This window comes from Mytilus galloprovincialis, chromosome 4 (genome assembly GCF_965363235.1).
Source record: "Mytilus galloprovincialis chromosome 4, xbMytGall1.hap1.1, whole genome shotgun sequence".
NCBI classification, from domain to species: Eukaryota; Metazoa; Mollusca; class Bivalvia; order Mytilida; family Mytilidae; genus Mytilus; species Mytilus galloprovincialis.
The window spans coordinates 100569714-100587415 of NC_134841.1; the positions used below are offsets into that span (position 1 = coordinate 100569714).

Sequence of the window (17702 nt, forward strand, 5' to 3'; positions counted from 1 at the left end):
CTTTTACAGACATAAAGCCAGGTGGTCTTATAAAGCATGAGGAGGCCTTCATCTTAACTTATTACTTATCTGTATTTTTTTTTTCTATTAAGAGAGGAATTTGTCCTAGATGGATGTGTTACAAAGATAGATCTATGTTATTAGCAGAATTTTTGGTGTATGAATGTTATTGTCTCACATCCCATAATAATTCTTTTCACCAGGTTGTACCTTCATTTGTTACCATATCCTCTATAAATTTATAAGCAGGCTTCCACTCAGCAAAACATTGCTTGAGTTTTGTCATTAAAAAAATTTGCAAAGCAGGCCACTTGTTTAATCAACACACATTTATAATGTTGGAGAGTAGGTGTGTTAGCTTGCCCAGTATATCAGTTCCCTCACAAGCTCATTTAATGTTCCTTCATTATACAATGGTTGTCATCTGCAGATGCTTACATTTGAACATATTGCTGAGATCCAAGTTTCACAAGAGCATCCTCCATGTAACAATAGAATCCTGCTAATGAGTGGCCATTAGTATCTGTTGAACTGTATCTATTACTTGAAGGTCAAGGTCGGATAAATGATGTACCTACCAATATATATTCAGTAATCCACACTTCACATCTGATATTGTATAGTCAAACTTCACGCAAGAAAGCCACTTGTCTGTAGTAGTTTTTTAAGTGCCATAAGTATTGTAATTTTCTACAATGTTGAAAAAAAACGTTACCCAAATTACGGCCAATCACATGTAATTATAAGTCAAGAGACTGTGTATTATATTTCAACCTCTATAATAGACAAGTTCTTTATATAATTTTTGTTGTAGTTTAATATTTTCATAAAGGATCAAGAAAAAGTTCACTTTTAATAATACCCCCATAGTTAAAGATAGAATGAGTTTGATCAAGCCAAACAATAGATCAAAAAGTCGACAGAAGAGGTAAAAATAGCCGGAGATTTAATTTAGATAATCAACTGGAATTATGTTTTTCTTCTGACTTTGGACATTGTGAATATTTTCACCTGTGACAAATCTTATTAATAAGATCCCACAAGGACACAATGTGATTTATAAATGCCAGAATTATTTCTCACTGGTAGGACAGGTGTTGGACATTTTATAACATGGATGCATCTATAGATATAAAAAGTTGTGCATGGTTTTAAATGATTGGGGAGTGAAAGTTGGCTTATAGATAAGTTATTTGTGATTTTCCACACAATTCATTTACATAATCTTTCATGAATAACAAATTTTTCTCTCATTTAACAATTTTGATAATCAATTGAAAGTGAAGTGACAGAAATTCAAATTTTGATTTATGTTTTTGATCCGTGATGGTCTTGTTCAATAGCAGGATTATCTATATAGAAATTGGATTAATTTTTGACGTAGAGTGGTATGAATATAACAATATTCAATAATAACGACATTTGAATTGTACGTGGGATTTTATTGTCAAAGGTAGGTTCAATAATTTTAATTGTAGGACTATGCAAGTTTGCTTTTAAAGGACTGCATCAAAGTTCACTCAAAGATTAAGCAACTTAACTTGCAAAGTTTTTCTTTCATTATGCAGACATTTTTACCATTTCTAAAGATTTCCCACAGAGAAAATATAACTTTGTAATTTACAAATGTTAAATATTGAGATATAAAATAAGTATTAATTTAGATGCATAATATGTGATGTTTAGCCAATCACATGTTTGTCCCAAATATAAATTCACAGATTGACAGGAACCCTTTTTATCCAGAGTAACTTTAAATGAGGTGGATATAGAATAATAAACTTGGAGGGGATTGACTTAAATATAACCCCACCCAAACTACATGTATGAAAATAAATCTTTTGATGTAGTCCTTAAAGTAAAGTTTGTTGGATGCAATAGCTATACATGATCTCTACAGGTTTTAAAAGTGCTCAGTCCAAACTGGTACATTGAAATATGTCCATTTGACCTCAGCATTGTTCATTAGAATGAAATAAGTTTGATCTGAAAAAATAGGCGCATTAATACCAATGATATAGTTTTTCTGGACAGTATTTAAAAACAGTAGGCACATCTTAAGAGGGATTGTCTATAGCATGTAACACTAACCTTTGCTTACCCCAGGTGGCTAAGTGGTCCGTTTGGTATCTATCATCTCTTTTACTCTTCAGGGGTCTCGGTGGCTAAGTGGTCCATTTGGTATCTATCATCTCTTTTACTATTCAGGGGTCTCGATGGCTAAATGGTCCCTTTGGTATCTATCATCTCTTTTAGTATTCAGGGGTCTTGGTGGTTAAGAGGTCTAAGGGTATCTATCATCTCTTTTACTATTCAGGGGTCTCGATGGCTAAATGGTCCCTTTGGTATCTATAATCTCTTTTACTATTCAGGGGTCTCGGTGGCTAAGTGGTCCCTTTGGTATCTATCATCTCTTTAACTATTCAGGGGTCTCGGTGGCTAAGTGGTCCCTTTGGTATCTATCATCTCTTTTACTATTCAGGGGTCTCGATGGCTAAATGGTCCCTTTGGTATCTATTATCTCTTTTACTATTCAGGGGTCTCGGTGGCTAAGTGGTCTAAGGGTATCTATCATCTCTTTTACTATTCAGGGGTCTCGATGGCTAAATGGTCCCTTTGGTATCTATTATCTGTTTTACTATTCAGGGGTCTCGATGGCTAAATGGTCCCTTCGGTATCTATTATCTGTTTTACTATTCAGGGGTCTCGATGGCTAAATGGTCCCTTTGGTATCTATCATCTCTTTTACTATTCAGGGGTCTCGGTGGCTAAGTGGTCTAAGTAGTTACTACTGTAATCACTAGCCAGTCAACACTGATGTTGTGAGTTTGAACCCCGTTTGTGCAGGTGCACTCGACTCCAATCTTAATTGACTAGGATTATCAGTTTTCCTATGGAAGGTTGGAGGTTTTCTCCAGGCACTCCGGCCTCCTCCAGCAATAAAAACTGACCGCTACGAAACACCCTAAATGTGATGCTTAAAAGTGGCATTAAAACACCAAAAATCAAAAAAATCTTTGACTATTGGACATTCTTAGTATGAACTACCAGTAGACATCAGTAGTAGATGTATCAATTGTAAAACTACTTGCTGAAGCCAGTTTCTTGTGACAGCCGTCTATAGCATATATATATATATATATATCATGACAATTGAAGTTAGAGGGTCCTAAACTTTTTCACTTGAGGTGTAATACCACCAAATCTTGGTACGTCACATCGCTTGTATACGAAAATAGGTCGAAAAAAATATTCCCTTGAATTTGACAGTTGTAGGTAATGTGTCATAAACATATGCCTTGGGTATTTCAAAGCACCATTATTTTTTTATTTGGGATTTCTATAGAATATTTTGTAATCTTGAGGTTACATGGTGACTAAACCTTGTACACAGACAAAATAAGGGGAGAAATTTGATTGGTTAACTTCCAGTGATGGTTATTTTCTTATATGCAATGAAATGTTATGTGAATTTTTTTCTATAGAACTGGACAGGATAAAAGTTTACTCATGCCAAGTATTTCTTTATTTGAAACAAAGATAAATTCTGCAGATTTTTTGGAAAAGTTCAAATTTAACAAAGACTAATAGGTAAAAATCAACAAAAAATGACAGTTTATGAGACGGCCTACTTCCATGAGGGGGAGGACAGGGGTAAGGGAGACAGGGAGAAAGGGGGTAGGAGAAAGGAGAAAGGGGGTGGGAGAAAGGAGAAAGGGGGTAGGAGAAAGGAGAGGAAGGCTGGGAGAAAGGAGAAAAAATAAAATATCTCTCCTTTTAAAATATTTTCTAATATTTCAAGAAAAAATATCTCAAAAGGAGATGTTTTATTCTAATGGGAGAAAGGAGAACGGGGGTAGGAGAAAGGAGAAGAGGGGTGGGAGAAGGGAGAAGGGTACCCCCTGTCCTCCCCCTCTTCCATGAAGAAGTTCCATCAGGTTCACATTTTCAATATTGCTTATATGCAAACATGAACCCATGAATTACATAATGGAAACATGACTAATCATAAAAACTGAAAAGCATATCATAAATATATTTCTGTCTCCAATACTAGATTAATTTATGATAGAAAACCTGGGAAAACCTACAATATAACAAATAAATAGTCAGTTTATAAAGTTGGAAGAATTAAAGTTAATGACTAGTATTGAGAAGTAGAAGATCTCCATTAATTTACTGTAACTGAGAAACACTGGCAGACATCCTAGTTTTAAGGGTTTTAACATAAAAGTCACAGCAGGATAATGGTTGTTATTATATCTGTAGGGGGAGATAATTTATGTCAAAAGGATTACAAAGTCTGCAATTATTTTGTATTCATTTTTTTTGTAATTGAAAATGATTACCTGTAGTTGAAGGTTAACTGCCTCCCATGTGAGTAAACACTGGTAGATTGGTACATTAGCTGTGTGATGTAAATATAAAGTATCTCCTCCCTGCTGTGGGAAAAACAAATTAGTGCCTGTATTGTACTGATGGGAGGAATCTTCACATCCTAGATATTATTAATAAAAAGTTATGTTTACTATGGCGATCTATATACTGTCAGTTGTGACACTTGACAACTGGCATGAGAATTAGCTCTGTATTACGTAACAGGATTGCTTGAATTAGATACAAGTCTGTAGGAAATACCTGGTAGATGAGTATACAACTGGTAAATATTCAATTGCAGCCTTTAAACTTCTTATATACTGAGCTTATGCTCAAAAAACTTTATACTTTTGATCTGCATGGTGACTGAGTGTTCACTTTTATTAAATTCTTGTTTTTTTTTTCAATTGAATATATTTAAGCTTCATATTTCCTATTTATGACTTTAAAGTTTTTAGTAGATAAGTAGACAACTAAAAAATTCTAGGTGACTGAGGGTATACTTAAATCTACAACTTGGTTGCCAAGCCAAAGCATTTAAATCTGGGTTACTGAATGTACACCTTCAACATTTGTTGCTTACTAGTATTGTATATATCTAAGTCCATACAGCAGTTCCCATTTGATTTAGTGTTCCCCCTTTAAGTAGATGTGCTAACTATTTTAATGGTCTTGTTAGCTAGGATGCAACTTATATGTTTGAGTGTGAAACTTCAAACTTTATTGTGGCTGGATGGGATCTTTCTTGTTTGCTGAATGCAGACCTTTTGAATTCTTGTTAACTTACTTATTTTTTTGTATGTTTATGTGTCAGAGTGTACATCTTCATTCAACATTGAATTTATTGGTCTCTAAATGTACTCATATGAAATTGTTGGTAAGTGAAGGGTTACAAACTAAAATCGAGGGAAACACATTAACTGTAACAGGAAAACAAGGAAGCAACAGATACACTGAAGTGCAACAAAAAAACAAATGCTAGCATACATAGACACGAACTATTAGATAACAACTGCCATATTCCCTGACTTGGTGGGTTGAACCTGGTTGAGTGCTAGCCAAACCTCAAGCTTTATGGCCATGTTAGATAAACCGCTAAAATGACAACATTACATGACAGGAATACAGTACAAATAAATGCAAGAATAGAGAAATACATAAATTAATAGTATATATAATAGTATATTTAAGTTAACACCTTTAAAAAATTCAGCTTAGTATACAACTCTGACTTTCTTGGTGGTTGACTATATACACCTTTGAATTGTTGTAAGTAGAAAATAAGCAATTTTTGTGCTGGCTGGGAATAATGGACGTTTTTGGAAACTTGTGTACATCTTTTGAATTGTAACATTCTTTCTTTTCTTAAGGTCCCTTTCTGCAACATTAAACAATATGATTACTAACAGTTCAGAATAATAACTGGGAGTTAAATTTCATTGACATAACTATAAACAATCATGTCACCTTGGAAGCCTCAGGGATCATATGATCATACACTTAAATGATAGACATTATTATCTGCTTGAAAGGCATAATAATTTTATTTTAGGAATGAATTTTTTTACCTTGATGACCATTGGCGTTTAACATTCACGATCAATTTTGAAATTTGAGTTTTAAAAGTTGATTTTTTTCTCTTCAATATTATATTTTATTATTATTGTGAGCTAGAAATGGTATACCAGATCTGCAGGACCCTTTTAGCTAGATGGACACCTCCGGGTGTGGGAGTTTCTCCCTACATTGAAAACCCATTGGTGGCCTTCAGCTGTTGTCTGCTCTATGGTCGGGTTGTTGTCGCTTTGACACATTTCCGATTTCCATTCTCAATTTGATTAAAATGTGAATTTCATACCACATGCAACCTGGCCTAGTTTTCCAGTGTCAGTCAAAACTCTACCCATTTTCTTTCTTTGGTAGTATGGGTTTTTAAATTAACCAACCTATTTAAACCTTTTAAGCCCATTTAACTATATACTTTCTCTTGTCTATGCACATCCTTTTGTATAAATTTAGACACTGAGTAGTCCTGAACAGTAGTAATCCAAAAAAAGGACTTAATACACCCCAAAAAATTAATGATTTCAATATATTTTGTGTGTACATGTAATATCTGTCACTGGACATAAGGAACTACCAGTCATCAATAGGATAACAGTTAAAGTCATAAGGGACTCACACAGAATTATAAAAAATAAGTTATATACATGTCATTTGTTGAAAAGGAATTTTACTTTGCTTATTTAAATCACATCATATTTCAGTGTCCTATGAACCTCTTAATCCTTGAACTGTAGTAATAAGACATAACCTTGTAAGTTAAAAATCAAATCTTATAAAAAGAATGTTCCCATAGTGACTTTGCTGTCAAGTTTTGTACAAGGATTTATTGTGAATTGGTTGTTAGTAGTACCATGCTGTAGTATTGGTGTACAGGTACCAACCATTTTAGTTTGGTTGTATTTGTAACCACAAGATCTTATCTGCTTACAATGTCAGTAATGATCCATTCAAACATGGTTAATTTTGCATGTCTTCGTATGAATGGTATAGATCATTTACCACTTAATGATATAATGAGGGAGAAATTGGAAAGTGATATCTTAATCTTAACATTGTTAGGCTCTTCAAATCAAAATTGTGAAATTGTAGTAAGGATTTGATATCACAAGTTATTCAAATTGCTTTATTTTTTTAATTTTACAGTTTAACTGTATTACTCAAGTTGTATTTATATGTTGATAGCTGATTCAATGTATAATAATCTCCTACATTGAATGGAGGATGACGGAAGAGTACAGTTATCTTGTTGCTGAATTTATAAAAATAAAGAAATGAGGTATAATTGCCAATGTGAACTATCAACGGACCTAAGGAAGCCAGGTAACTGTACAGCCTTCAACAATGAGCAAAACCCATACTGTATAGTAAGCTGAAGTATATAAAAAGCTCTTACATCTAAGTCAATTTGACTCTGGTGGATAGTTGTCTCATTACATAAGTCACAACTCATTTCCTTATTAGCTCACCTGACTGGTGGATAGTTGTCTCATTACATAAGTCACAACTCATTTCCTTATTAGCTCACCTGACCACAGTGACTATGACTCTTGTGGATAGTTGTCTCATTACATAAGTCACAACTCATTTCCTTATTAGCTCACCTGGCCCAAGTGACTATGACTCTTGTGGATAGTTGTCTCATTACATAAGTCACAACTCATTTCCTTATTAGCTCACCTGACCACAGTGACTATGACTCTTGTGGATAGTTGTCTCATTACATAAGTCACAACTCATTTCCTTATTAGCTCACCTGACTGGTGGATAGTTGTCTCATTACATAAGTCACAACTCATTTCCTTATTAGCTCACCTGGCCCAAGTGACTATGACTCTTGTGGATAGTTGTCTCATTACATAAGTCACAACTCATTTCCTTATTAGCTCACCTGGCCACAGTGACTATGACTCTTGTGGATAGTTGTCTCATTACATAAGTCACAACTCATTTCCTTATTAGCTCACCTGACTGGTGGATAGTTGTCTCATTACATAAGTCACAACTCATTTCCTTATTAGCTCACCTGACCACAGTGACTATGACTCTTGTGGATAGTTGTCTCATTACATAAGTCACAACTCATTTCCTTATTAGCTCACCTGGCCCAAGTGACTATGACTCTTGTGGATAGTTGTCTCATTACATAAGTCACAACTCATTTCCTTATTAGCTCACCTGGCCACAGTGACTATGACTCTTGTGGATAGTTGTCTCATTACATAAGTCACAACTCATTTCCTTATTAGCTCACCTGACTGGTGGATAGTTGTCTCATTACATAAGTCACAACTCATTTCCTTATTAGCTCACCTGACCACAGTGACTATGACTCTTGTGGATAGTTGTCTCATTACATAAGTCACAACTCATTTCCTTATTAGCTCACCTGGCCACAGTGACTATGCCTCTTGTGGATAGTTGTCTCATTACATAAGTCACAACTCATTTCCTTATTAGCTCACCTGGCCACAGTGACTATGACTCTTGTGGATAGTTGTCTCATTACATAAGTCACAACTCATTTCCTTATTAGCTCACCTGACTGGTGGATAGTTGTCTCATTACATAAGTCACAACTCATTTCCTTATTAGCTCACCTGGCCACAGTGACTATGACTCTTGTGGATAGTTGTCTCATTACATAAGTCACAACTCATTTCCTTATTAGCTCACCTGGCCCAAGTGACTATGACAGCTTTTCTCATCACTTTATGTCTGATTTGTCTCCACTTTTACACACAAAAATAGGGATTTGACAGTTTAGAAAAGTCTGGGTTTTTTATAGGCAGTGTTGTTAAATAATTCTTACATACTTATTTAGGCTAGGTTTTTGGTGCACCAGAAAGTAAGAAAGTTTACAGAGATTAATTTGGCAATCTTTTTCTTAGGTAAAATATGATCAATAACTGATCACTTTGAGATTATAGCCATATATTAGAGTAAAATTTGTAACTAACAAATACAGATATTCAAAGACTGTCTTATTTTTAACCACCCATACACATTATCCATTGCCTGATGTTTTGTATGAATGCATATGATTGTTCATTGCAATACTGAACACAAGAGCATATTCTCTTCCTCATAAACAGAAACTAAGGTTAATTAATAGGATGCTTTAGGTAGGAAAGTTTATAAATTATATTTAATTATTACTTAACAGAATTTGTTGTAGTCTTTTCCCTTAAGGCGAAGTGTACGTAATTGCACGCCTCTAGCGGAATACGGGATTAAAAACGTTCGTCGTTAGTTACGCAAGTTATCTCCCTTAATCCAAGAAAGGACACACGAAAGAGAAACTACTTTCTGCGGTCTACAATGAATCCAACAAGCACGCCTGTGCTGTCTTAAACCTCATAGAAATTATCTAAATAACTCCAACTAGAAATCACAGCATTCTGTACGTTGTTCTGTGTGCAGCCTGACTTATAAACACTTTTTTTTTTGTTTTAGATACGTAGGAGAAGGCATTTCGTGTTTATGATATCATCAGAAAGAAAAAAAAACGCCTCACAACATATTATAAAGAAATAAAGAAATAAACATGTAAAAAATTTTCTTCTATTGATATCAAATTAATTAAAATAAAACCTGAATTGACCCATTAATATCGTTTAAAAAGCCGTAGTCTTGAACGAAAAACACAGTACTCAACGTAAAGTTTTATAAAAGGTTACAAATAATTAATGAAAGACGTGTGAATTTACTTGTTTAATTAAAAAGACGTTGAAATGTTCGTATTTTGTGCAATTGAAAATTTAAGGACATGATTTATTTTCATACAAGATATCAGACGATACCAAGAGAATAATTTGACCACTAGTGCAACACTTACAAGTAGGAAGAACAAAGACGGAAATCAAACAAAAAATAAACAAATTATGCCCCAAAAATTACTCAGTAACTTAAAAGTTGTCTCACTGCAACATTTATCTTAAAATAAGTAAAAATTATGTCATTCAACTCCCAGTTTTCAACTTTTTCTACATGTGCAGAAAATAAACAGGGTGTCTTCTATTCCGTCCGCAATTTATGGGAAAACTAAATCTAAATTTAGAACCATATTGAAATTGAAAGTACACATATAAGATAAAATATAACATGTCATTTCTTCTTTCACAAATTCCAATTTCGAAGAGATATAGCGAAATCTGTTTTCTTTTATTGTGCCTGTGTGCATCATTCAAAATTAGAGAATGTCATTTTGAAGTATCAAGTCTCAATTCAAGATTATGAATGAATAGAATATAGAATTACGGGGGGAAAAAGGGGGGGGTAGGACCTTTATCGGAACTCCGGGATCGGGTGTTTTTAAGCTGGGGATTTCGAGATTGACACTTTCGCGATCCGGGAATTCTATTTCCGAATTTCGGGTAGTCGGGATTTAATTTTTTTTAAATTCGGGACCTCGGGATTTCGTGTTTTTAAGCCCGGGATTTCGGGATCTGGATCCCTCCTTCCCTCCTCCCTCTATTATGGTTAAAGAAAAGAGGTCAGGGAAGTTTTGTGATACTTGTAACTGCAATTTAATATTTATTGAAATGAGAGGTGAAATGTGTTCAGACTATTACATTTTGATTTTTTTTAAAATTTAACCCAAGTTTACTGCAAGGGGTGTTTAACGACCTCGATGATTATCCATGAGGATCTCGCACTCGGTCAGCTCTAGGTTTTCACCTAGTTCATGATCATACAAGAATTGAGAAGACTGTGGTTTACTAGTCTTATAATATGAGACTTTGGAGTTCATATAATTTACATTCAACGTTTTTTATCGAATATTTCAACGTTTTTTGACTATCAATGTTGACCCCCCCCCCCCCCCCCCCCAAATTGATAGAAATAATTGGTATCTCTGACTCATATTGGTTCAATACCGTAATGCCGAAAAACAATCATTTGTTTCCGCGAATTCCGAACAGCTAGAAATATATTCCAGAGTTTCAATTTGACTAACTCGAATAATTCAAGCCCTTAAAATTTCCATGTCTGATTTTCTCCCACACGAGGAATGTAGCATTCGTACATCAGCTGAATAATACGACTGAATTATTCGGGTTACAATTTGTGTAAATCCCGAATGCACATAAAAGTAAAGGTCAAGCCCGACTTTCGGAAAAGGACTGTTGTAGATTTCAGATTGATTTCCAGAAATAAAAATCATACAAAAATGTTTCACGCAAATATTCGTCTTCAGACGTGTAAAGTTATACAACGGTTACTAGCCGGTCTGGATTGTGATAAAAAGAAGCGCATGCAGTGCATAAAATATATAATGTCGTGGCTCAGGGATGTGTTGAATTATAGAAATGCTTATGCGGCACAAAGATAAGATTAATTTACCCAAATGTACTAACAATTACCACACAACTTAAATTTACTTAAATATTGAGTTGTTATCCTGTGCCAGACAGATGGCTGATATACTGAGAAGAGACCTTAATGAAATGAAGTTTATGGGAACAAAGATTTTGAAAACACGTCGCAGTGTTTAGATTTTAACAAAAAGAAGGCACCAAGGTCGAAAATAGTTCTAGTTCATAATGAAGAAAATGTCAACCGTTTTCTAGCTTGGCGATCTTCGCATCCACCCGAATATAATAGACAAATACAATACAATAGTACACAAAACGTAACATAAAGAACTAAAGACCGAGCAACACGAACTCCAACAAAACGGTCTATATTTCATACAAGTATAGAACTATATGAAGCGTCGTAAGTGTTGCAGCGACGTCAATAACGTTGTCGTTGTTTTTTGTTTTTTTACACTCAAGATTCAACTTTAACAGGGTATAGCTTGAAAAGTAGCACGGTTGCTAAGGACTTTCTTTGCACCAATCGATTCCTCAGACATTTTAGAATCGTCTCATAAATTAAAAAAAAAATCGATTGTCTAATATAATAGAAAATCTTGGAAATGTAACAATTCCTGCCGAATTTCACGATTTTCCCTATATATCCTTTGTAATTTTGGTGTATGATGCTGTTAACTTCAACAGCTCGTATCTCAAAAACGAAAACGGTTACCCCCTTTTTTTATTTTATTTTCCGATTTATTTTTACAAGCAGAATCTACATGTAAAATTTTAAAAAAATCTATTGTGTAGTTTAATTACGTACACTTCGCCTTAAGTTAAGGTAAGAAAATTTCTTTAAATATTGATTAAAATATTCAGTAGTTAACCTATTTTTCTTCTCTCTAATCAAACTGATGGGGAACATCAAACAGTCAGGAAGGAGATTGGAAATTAACATTACAATTTTAAGGTTGAACAAACATAATCACCAGTAAGCCCATTGTTCAAATCGTTTAAGTCAACATGACATGTTGATAAAAATCTAACATGCATATCTTTGCATCTAATATTGATAGTAGTGAGTTTTTGTCATCTCTACCTTTGAGGTGTCCTATGGTAGGATCATATCATTGAAGTAAGTTGGTCAAAATCATTTCTCTGTCTACGTTTAATTGATTAAAATTGTGAATTTCGTTATTTACATAAAGTCAATGCAAGCTTGATTAAAATCATAAGTTTGACTTTGAAGCCTAAAGTTGAATTTAAGTGGCAATTTATAATAAAATAGAAAAATGTCTCATGTTTAAGTGATCTGCTGCACAATAATTGTATTGGTTTGGTGTATTACGAATACCAACCTGTCTGTCTTTATCTAACATGAGTATTATTTGGATCAGAAGGGGTTGGGTTATTTTTTGCCTAGAATTCTGTATCAGAGTTGGATTGTAAAGGATACAGGCTTATCTTTTGTTCAAAGTTGTCAAGTGACTTAAGAAATCTTTTGTCGAACAAAATAAACCTTAGAAATTTTTAAAAAGTCTGAAATATTTATTATAAATGTAATCTATCCTCTTGAAAGCATTGAATTTTGATCGTGAGAAATGAAATATCTAATGCATTGTTAAGGAGGAAGGCAATGTTGATAATTTGAAATCAGTTATGTTACATCAGTAATTCATTACACAGTTGATTTTATCTAACAAAATAAACACAGATTTATAACATTTGTACAAGAAATACAAAAATCTGTCAAGATTTCTACAGCAATGAGAGTTTTCTGCCAACATTTAATTGAGTTATTGTTTAGTTTCTTTATCTTTTCCATTTGTCAATTGTAGTTTATTTACCAGATAAGATAACTTTTTAGATTATAGAACTTTGCTTATTTAAAATTTGTACATGTTAAAAGTTTTATGACAAAACTACTCAGCGTTAATTGATGAAGCTTTCTGTGATTTGTTGGCCTCTGTCCAGTGAGAAGTGCCTTGTCAGGGCATAACAGTAAAAAAAAAATGCATACATTACATATACATTACATTGTGCAAAGATTGATAAACTATATTTTGTAAAAAGAGAGAGAGAATGATTGGTTAGAAGTGCCCATTAGTACACTCAGTAACTGGGATGTCATTTATCTGAATGTCCTGCCTAATTGTATTATGAAAGGTTTAGCTATAAACATGATAAACCTTATCGTCGCTGGGCTTCTAAAATGTCGTATATGACTTTTTTGGCTAAAAATACTTTTTGACACCAATGGTCTGGGCGGCAGGAAATCTTTGGTATTACAAAATAGAATACAGTTAGACCAATCAAAATGTGTGAAATAAGACATATTACAAAATTGCCAATGTCAGTTGTTTGTAAAGTTTGCTTCCAAAATGTTGTATGAAAACTTAAAAATCGTTGTAGAATGGCTTTGGGAAAAAAATAATTGTACATTTCTTTATTTCTGTGAAAATAGTTTAAGTTCTTGGATAATCCAGAAATGTCAAAGTTTTTATTTCACTGCTATTTACAAAAATGTTCAAGTTCACATACGACATTTTGGAAGCATGCATTTTGCCAAAAATTTCAAAGCCTGTTTGTGAGAATTTTTTTTATTGAAAAATTTGTAATTTACGACATTTTAGAAGCCCAGCGACGTTATGCTTCTCTGTTAGTTACAAAACTATGTTACTCAATGATTCAGTTACTTACCACAAGTTACTCATTCAGATACTTACCATGAGTAACTCATTCAGTTACTTACCATGAGTAACTCGTTCAGTTACTTACCATGAGTAACTCATTCAGATACGTACCATGAGTAATTCATTCAGTTACTTACTTAAAGTTACTCATTTAGTTACTTACCTTAATTACTCATTCAGTTACTAACCTGTAGTTACTCATTCAGTTATTAACAAAAGTTACTTATTTAGTTACAAACTGAAGATTAATCAGTCAGTAAAGAACTGTGGGTTACTCAATCAGATCGATCAAACCTTTGGTAAACCAGTCAATTACAACATATTCCTTTTCTATTTCAGGGATTTGTCTACTTGCCAAAATCCTTAATAAGGAACAACACCGACATAGCATTGGATGATTCTGTTACTTTTCACTTTGTGGCTTACAAGGAGCCTTCATTGTTCCCCATCACTGTGTCTCCAAAGGATCCTTTATTGCAAGGAAAAGTTCTGACTGCTGTGTCACCAGTTCTAACTGTTAATATCTGTAAGTATTGACTTCTTTAATCAAGGGATATACTGTGGTTAAGATACCAGTACCTATATTAGTTGTCATTAAATTGAGAATGAAAATGGGAAATATGTCAAAGAGACAACAACTCGACCAAAGACCAAAAAAAGAGAAAATCCTGCACCTGGTGGTGGTCCTCAGTTGGCCCCTAGATAAAACAGTTTACTAGTTCAGTGAAAATGGATGTCACACTAAAATTGCCGAACATATAAATGAACTAAAGTTTTATACATGCAAGACTAAAAAAGGCCCGAGGCTTCTGACTAACAGACTTGAAACAAGTGCAAACATGAGGCGGGGTGAAACATGTTTTGTGAGATCTCAACCCTCCCCCTATACCTCAAGCTGATGTAGAATAAAGAAACACATAGCAATATGCACAGTAAAACTCAGTTTAAAAGAAGTTCTAGTCTGATACAAAAGAAACCTAAACAAAATGATAATGATACGTAAAATAACAAAGGACTACTAGTTTGTCCTTGTATGTAACATTATTTTTAAAGCAACTTTTATTACTAATGAATATCAGAAACCTGTGATAATGGTAATCAATTTTAACTTTTTCATGAACTGTGCATTGCTATAAATTGAAAAAATCAGGATATTGGAGAATCAAATATATATAAGAAGATGTGGTATGAGTGCCAATGAGACAACTCTCCATCAAAGTCACAATTTATATAAAAAAAACAACATTATACATGTAGGTTAAAATATGGTCTTCAATACGGCTCACACAGAACAGCAAGCTATAAAAGCCTATGTTTTACACTTGGTCTCTACAAAAAAAGATAAAATTTTAGTCCCAATTTTTATGGCCCCGCAACAAAGATGTCGGTGCCATATAGTTTTACCCTTGTTCGTCATTCCGCCATTACATCATTCCGTCATTCCACAGCAAACCATTATACAGACTTTTTTTAATATTGGGCTGATTTTTGGTATGTGAGTAAACCATGATGAGTTACATATCAAGTTTAAGTTTCGTTCCGCTCTTCGTAAGTAAAGAAGGCTAGACATTTCAGCGTGTGCACTCTTGTCTTCTATATTGTAATGTAAAGTTTTCATTAAGATTGTTTATGCAATGCCTATTGATTTATACTTCAATATTACCAATGTCTGTCATTCTTACATTCTGGAATCCAACAGTTGCCCTTACATTTTCATTATGACTGTAGATTTGGAACATTATTTGTTTTTAACGATGATTCTGATTCAAATAACATGTGGATAGAGTGATTGGTTCAGGTTGACTGATTTGTCAGAAAATTATGGTACAGCCTTTGAACATTGAAAATTTTATTGAAATTATACTGGTCTGTACTTTTCTTTTGTAATGCCTGCAGATCTGGGAATTTTTTTGGTACATTAATATATAATGATCAGTTAAAGATAGAGTTTGCAATGTTTTGCTAGTTCATTGACTTGTTGTGATAAGACTGCAGGCAGGGGCAGGCATTTCTTACTGACATATTTAGGTTTTACATAATTCAGCAATAAAACAAATGTTATATTTATAAGGAGATACTGGTGTATTATTTAAATATTGAATAACAAATATATGTATATCAATTATATAAGAGATCTGAATACCTTTCTCGTATTCATATTTTAATCTTTACCATTTTATATATTTTCAGCCACCCCCATTTATAACTTGACAGAACCTATTGTGCTGACCTTTAAGATCAGAGCCAAGTCAAAACAGTTATATTCAGCTTACTGGAACTTTGAGGCTAATGGTAATTTAATAGTTTATAATTGTCAATGAAGAAAACAATGAATTCTTTGTTTTAATTGATTAATTTTTTATACGACCCATAAAAAATTAAAATTTTTCGTCGTATATTGCTATCACGTTGGCGTCGTCGTTTGCGTCTGCGTCGTCGTCGTCCGAATACTTTTAGTTTTCGCACTCGAACTTTAGTAAAAGTGAATAGAAATCTATGAAATTTTAACACAAGGTTTATGACCACAAAAGGAAGGTTGGGATTGATTTTGGGAGTTTTGATCCCAACATTTTAGGAATTAGGGGCCAAAAAGGGCCCAAATAAGCATTTTCTTGGTTTTCGCACAATAACTTAAGTTTAAGTAAATAGAAATCTATGAAATTTTGACACAAGGTTTATGACCACAAAAGGAAGGTTGGGATTGATTTTGGGAGTTTTGGTTCTAACAGTTAAGAATTAGCGGCCAAAAAAGGGCCCAAATAAGCATTATTCTTGGTTTTCGCACAATAACTTTAGTTTAAGTAAATAGAAATCAATGAAATTTAAACACAAGGTTTATGACCACAAAAGGAAGGTTGGTATTGATTTTGGGAGTTGAGGTCTGAACAGTTTAGGAATTAGGGGCCAAAAAGGGGCTCAAGTAAGCATTATTCTTGGTTTTCGCACCATAACTTTAGTTTAAGTAAATAGAAATCTATGAAATTTAAACACAAGGTTTATGACCACTAAAGGAAGGCTGGGTATGATTTTGGGAGTTTTGGTCCCAACAGTTTAGGAATAAGGGGCCCAAAGGGTCCAAAATTGAACTTAGTTTGATTTCATCAAAAATTGAATAATTGGGGCCCTTTGATATGCCGAATCTAACTGTGTATGTAGATTCTTAATTTTTGGTCCCGTTTTCAAATTGGTCTACATTAAGGTCCAAAGGGTCCAAAATTAAACTTAGTTTGATTTTGACAAAAATTGAATCCTTGGGGTTCTTTGATATGCTGAATCTAAAAATGTACTTAGATTTTTGATTATGGGCCCAGTTTTCAAGTTGGTCCAAATCGGGTCCAAATTAAACTTTGTTTGATTTCATCAAAAATTGAATAATTGGGGTTCTTTGATATGCCAAATCTTACTGTGTATGTAGATTCTTAATTTTTAGTCCCGTTATCAAATTGGTCTACATTAAAGTCCAAAGGGTCCAAAATTAAACTAAGTTTGATTTTAACAAAAATTGAATTCTTGGGCTTTTTTGATATGCTGAATCTAAACATGTACTTAGATTTTTGATTATGGGCCCAGTTTTCAAGTTGGTTCAAATCAGGATCCAAAATTATTATATTAAGTATTGTGCAATAGCAAGAAATTTTCAATTGCACAGTATTCAGCAATAGCAAGAAATCTTCAATTGCACAGTATTGTGCAATAGCAAGAAATTTTCAATTGCACAGTATTGCACAATAGCAAGAAATCTTCAATTGCACAGTATTGTGCAATA

At 33.6% G+C, this 17702-nt stretch overlaps 1 protein-coding gene across 1 annotated transcript in view; it reads left to right on the plus strand.

Annotated features, from left to right (window-relative positions):
- LOC143073610 (adhesion G protein-coupled receptor A3-like) overlaps positions 1–17702 on the plus strand; it is an 82815-nt gene that overhangs the window by 53426 nt on the left and 11687 nt on the right. The window contains exons 11-12 of the mRNA XM_076249280.1: positions 14276–14462; positions 16127–16228. Of these exons, the coding sequence (XP_076105395.1) occupies positions 14276–14462; positions 16127–16228 (289 nt within the window). The remainder of the gene's footprint in view (positions 1–14275; positions 14463–16126; positions 16229–17702) is intronic.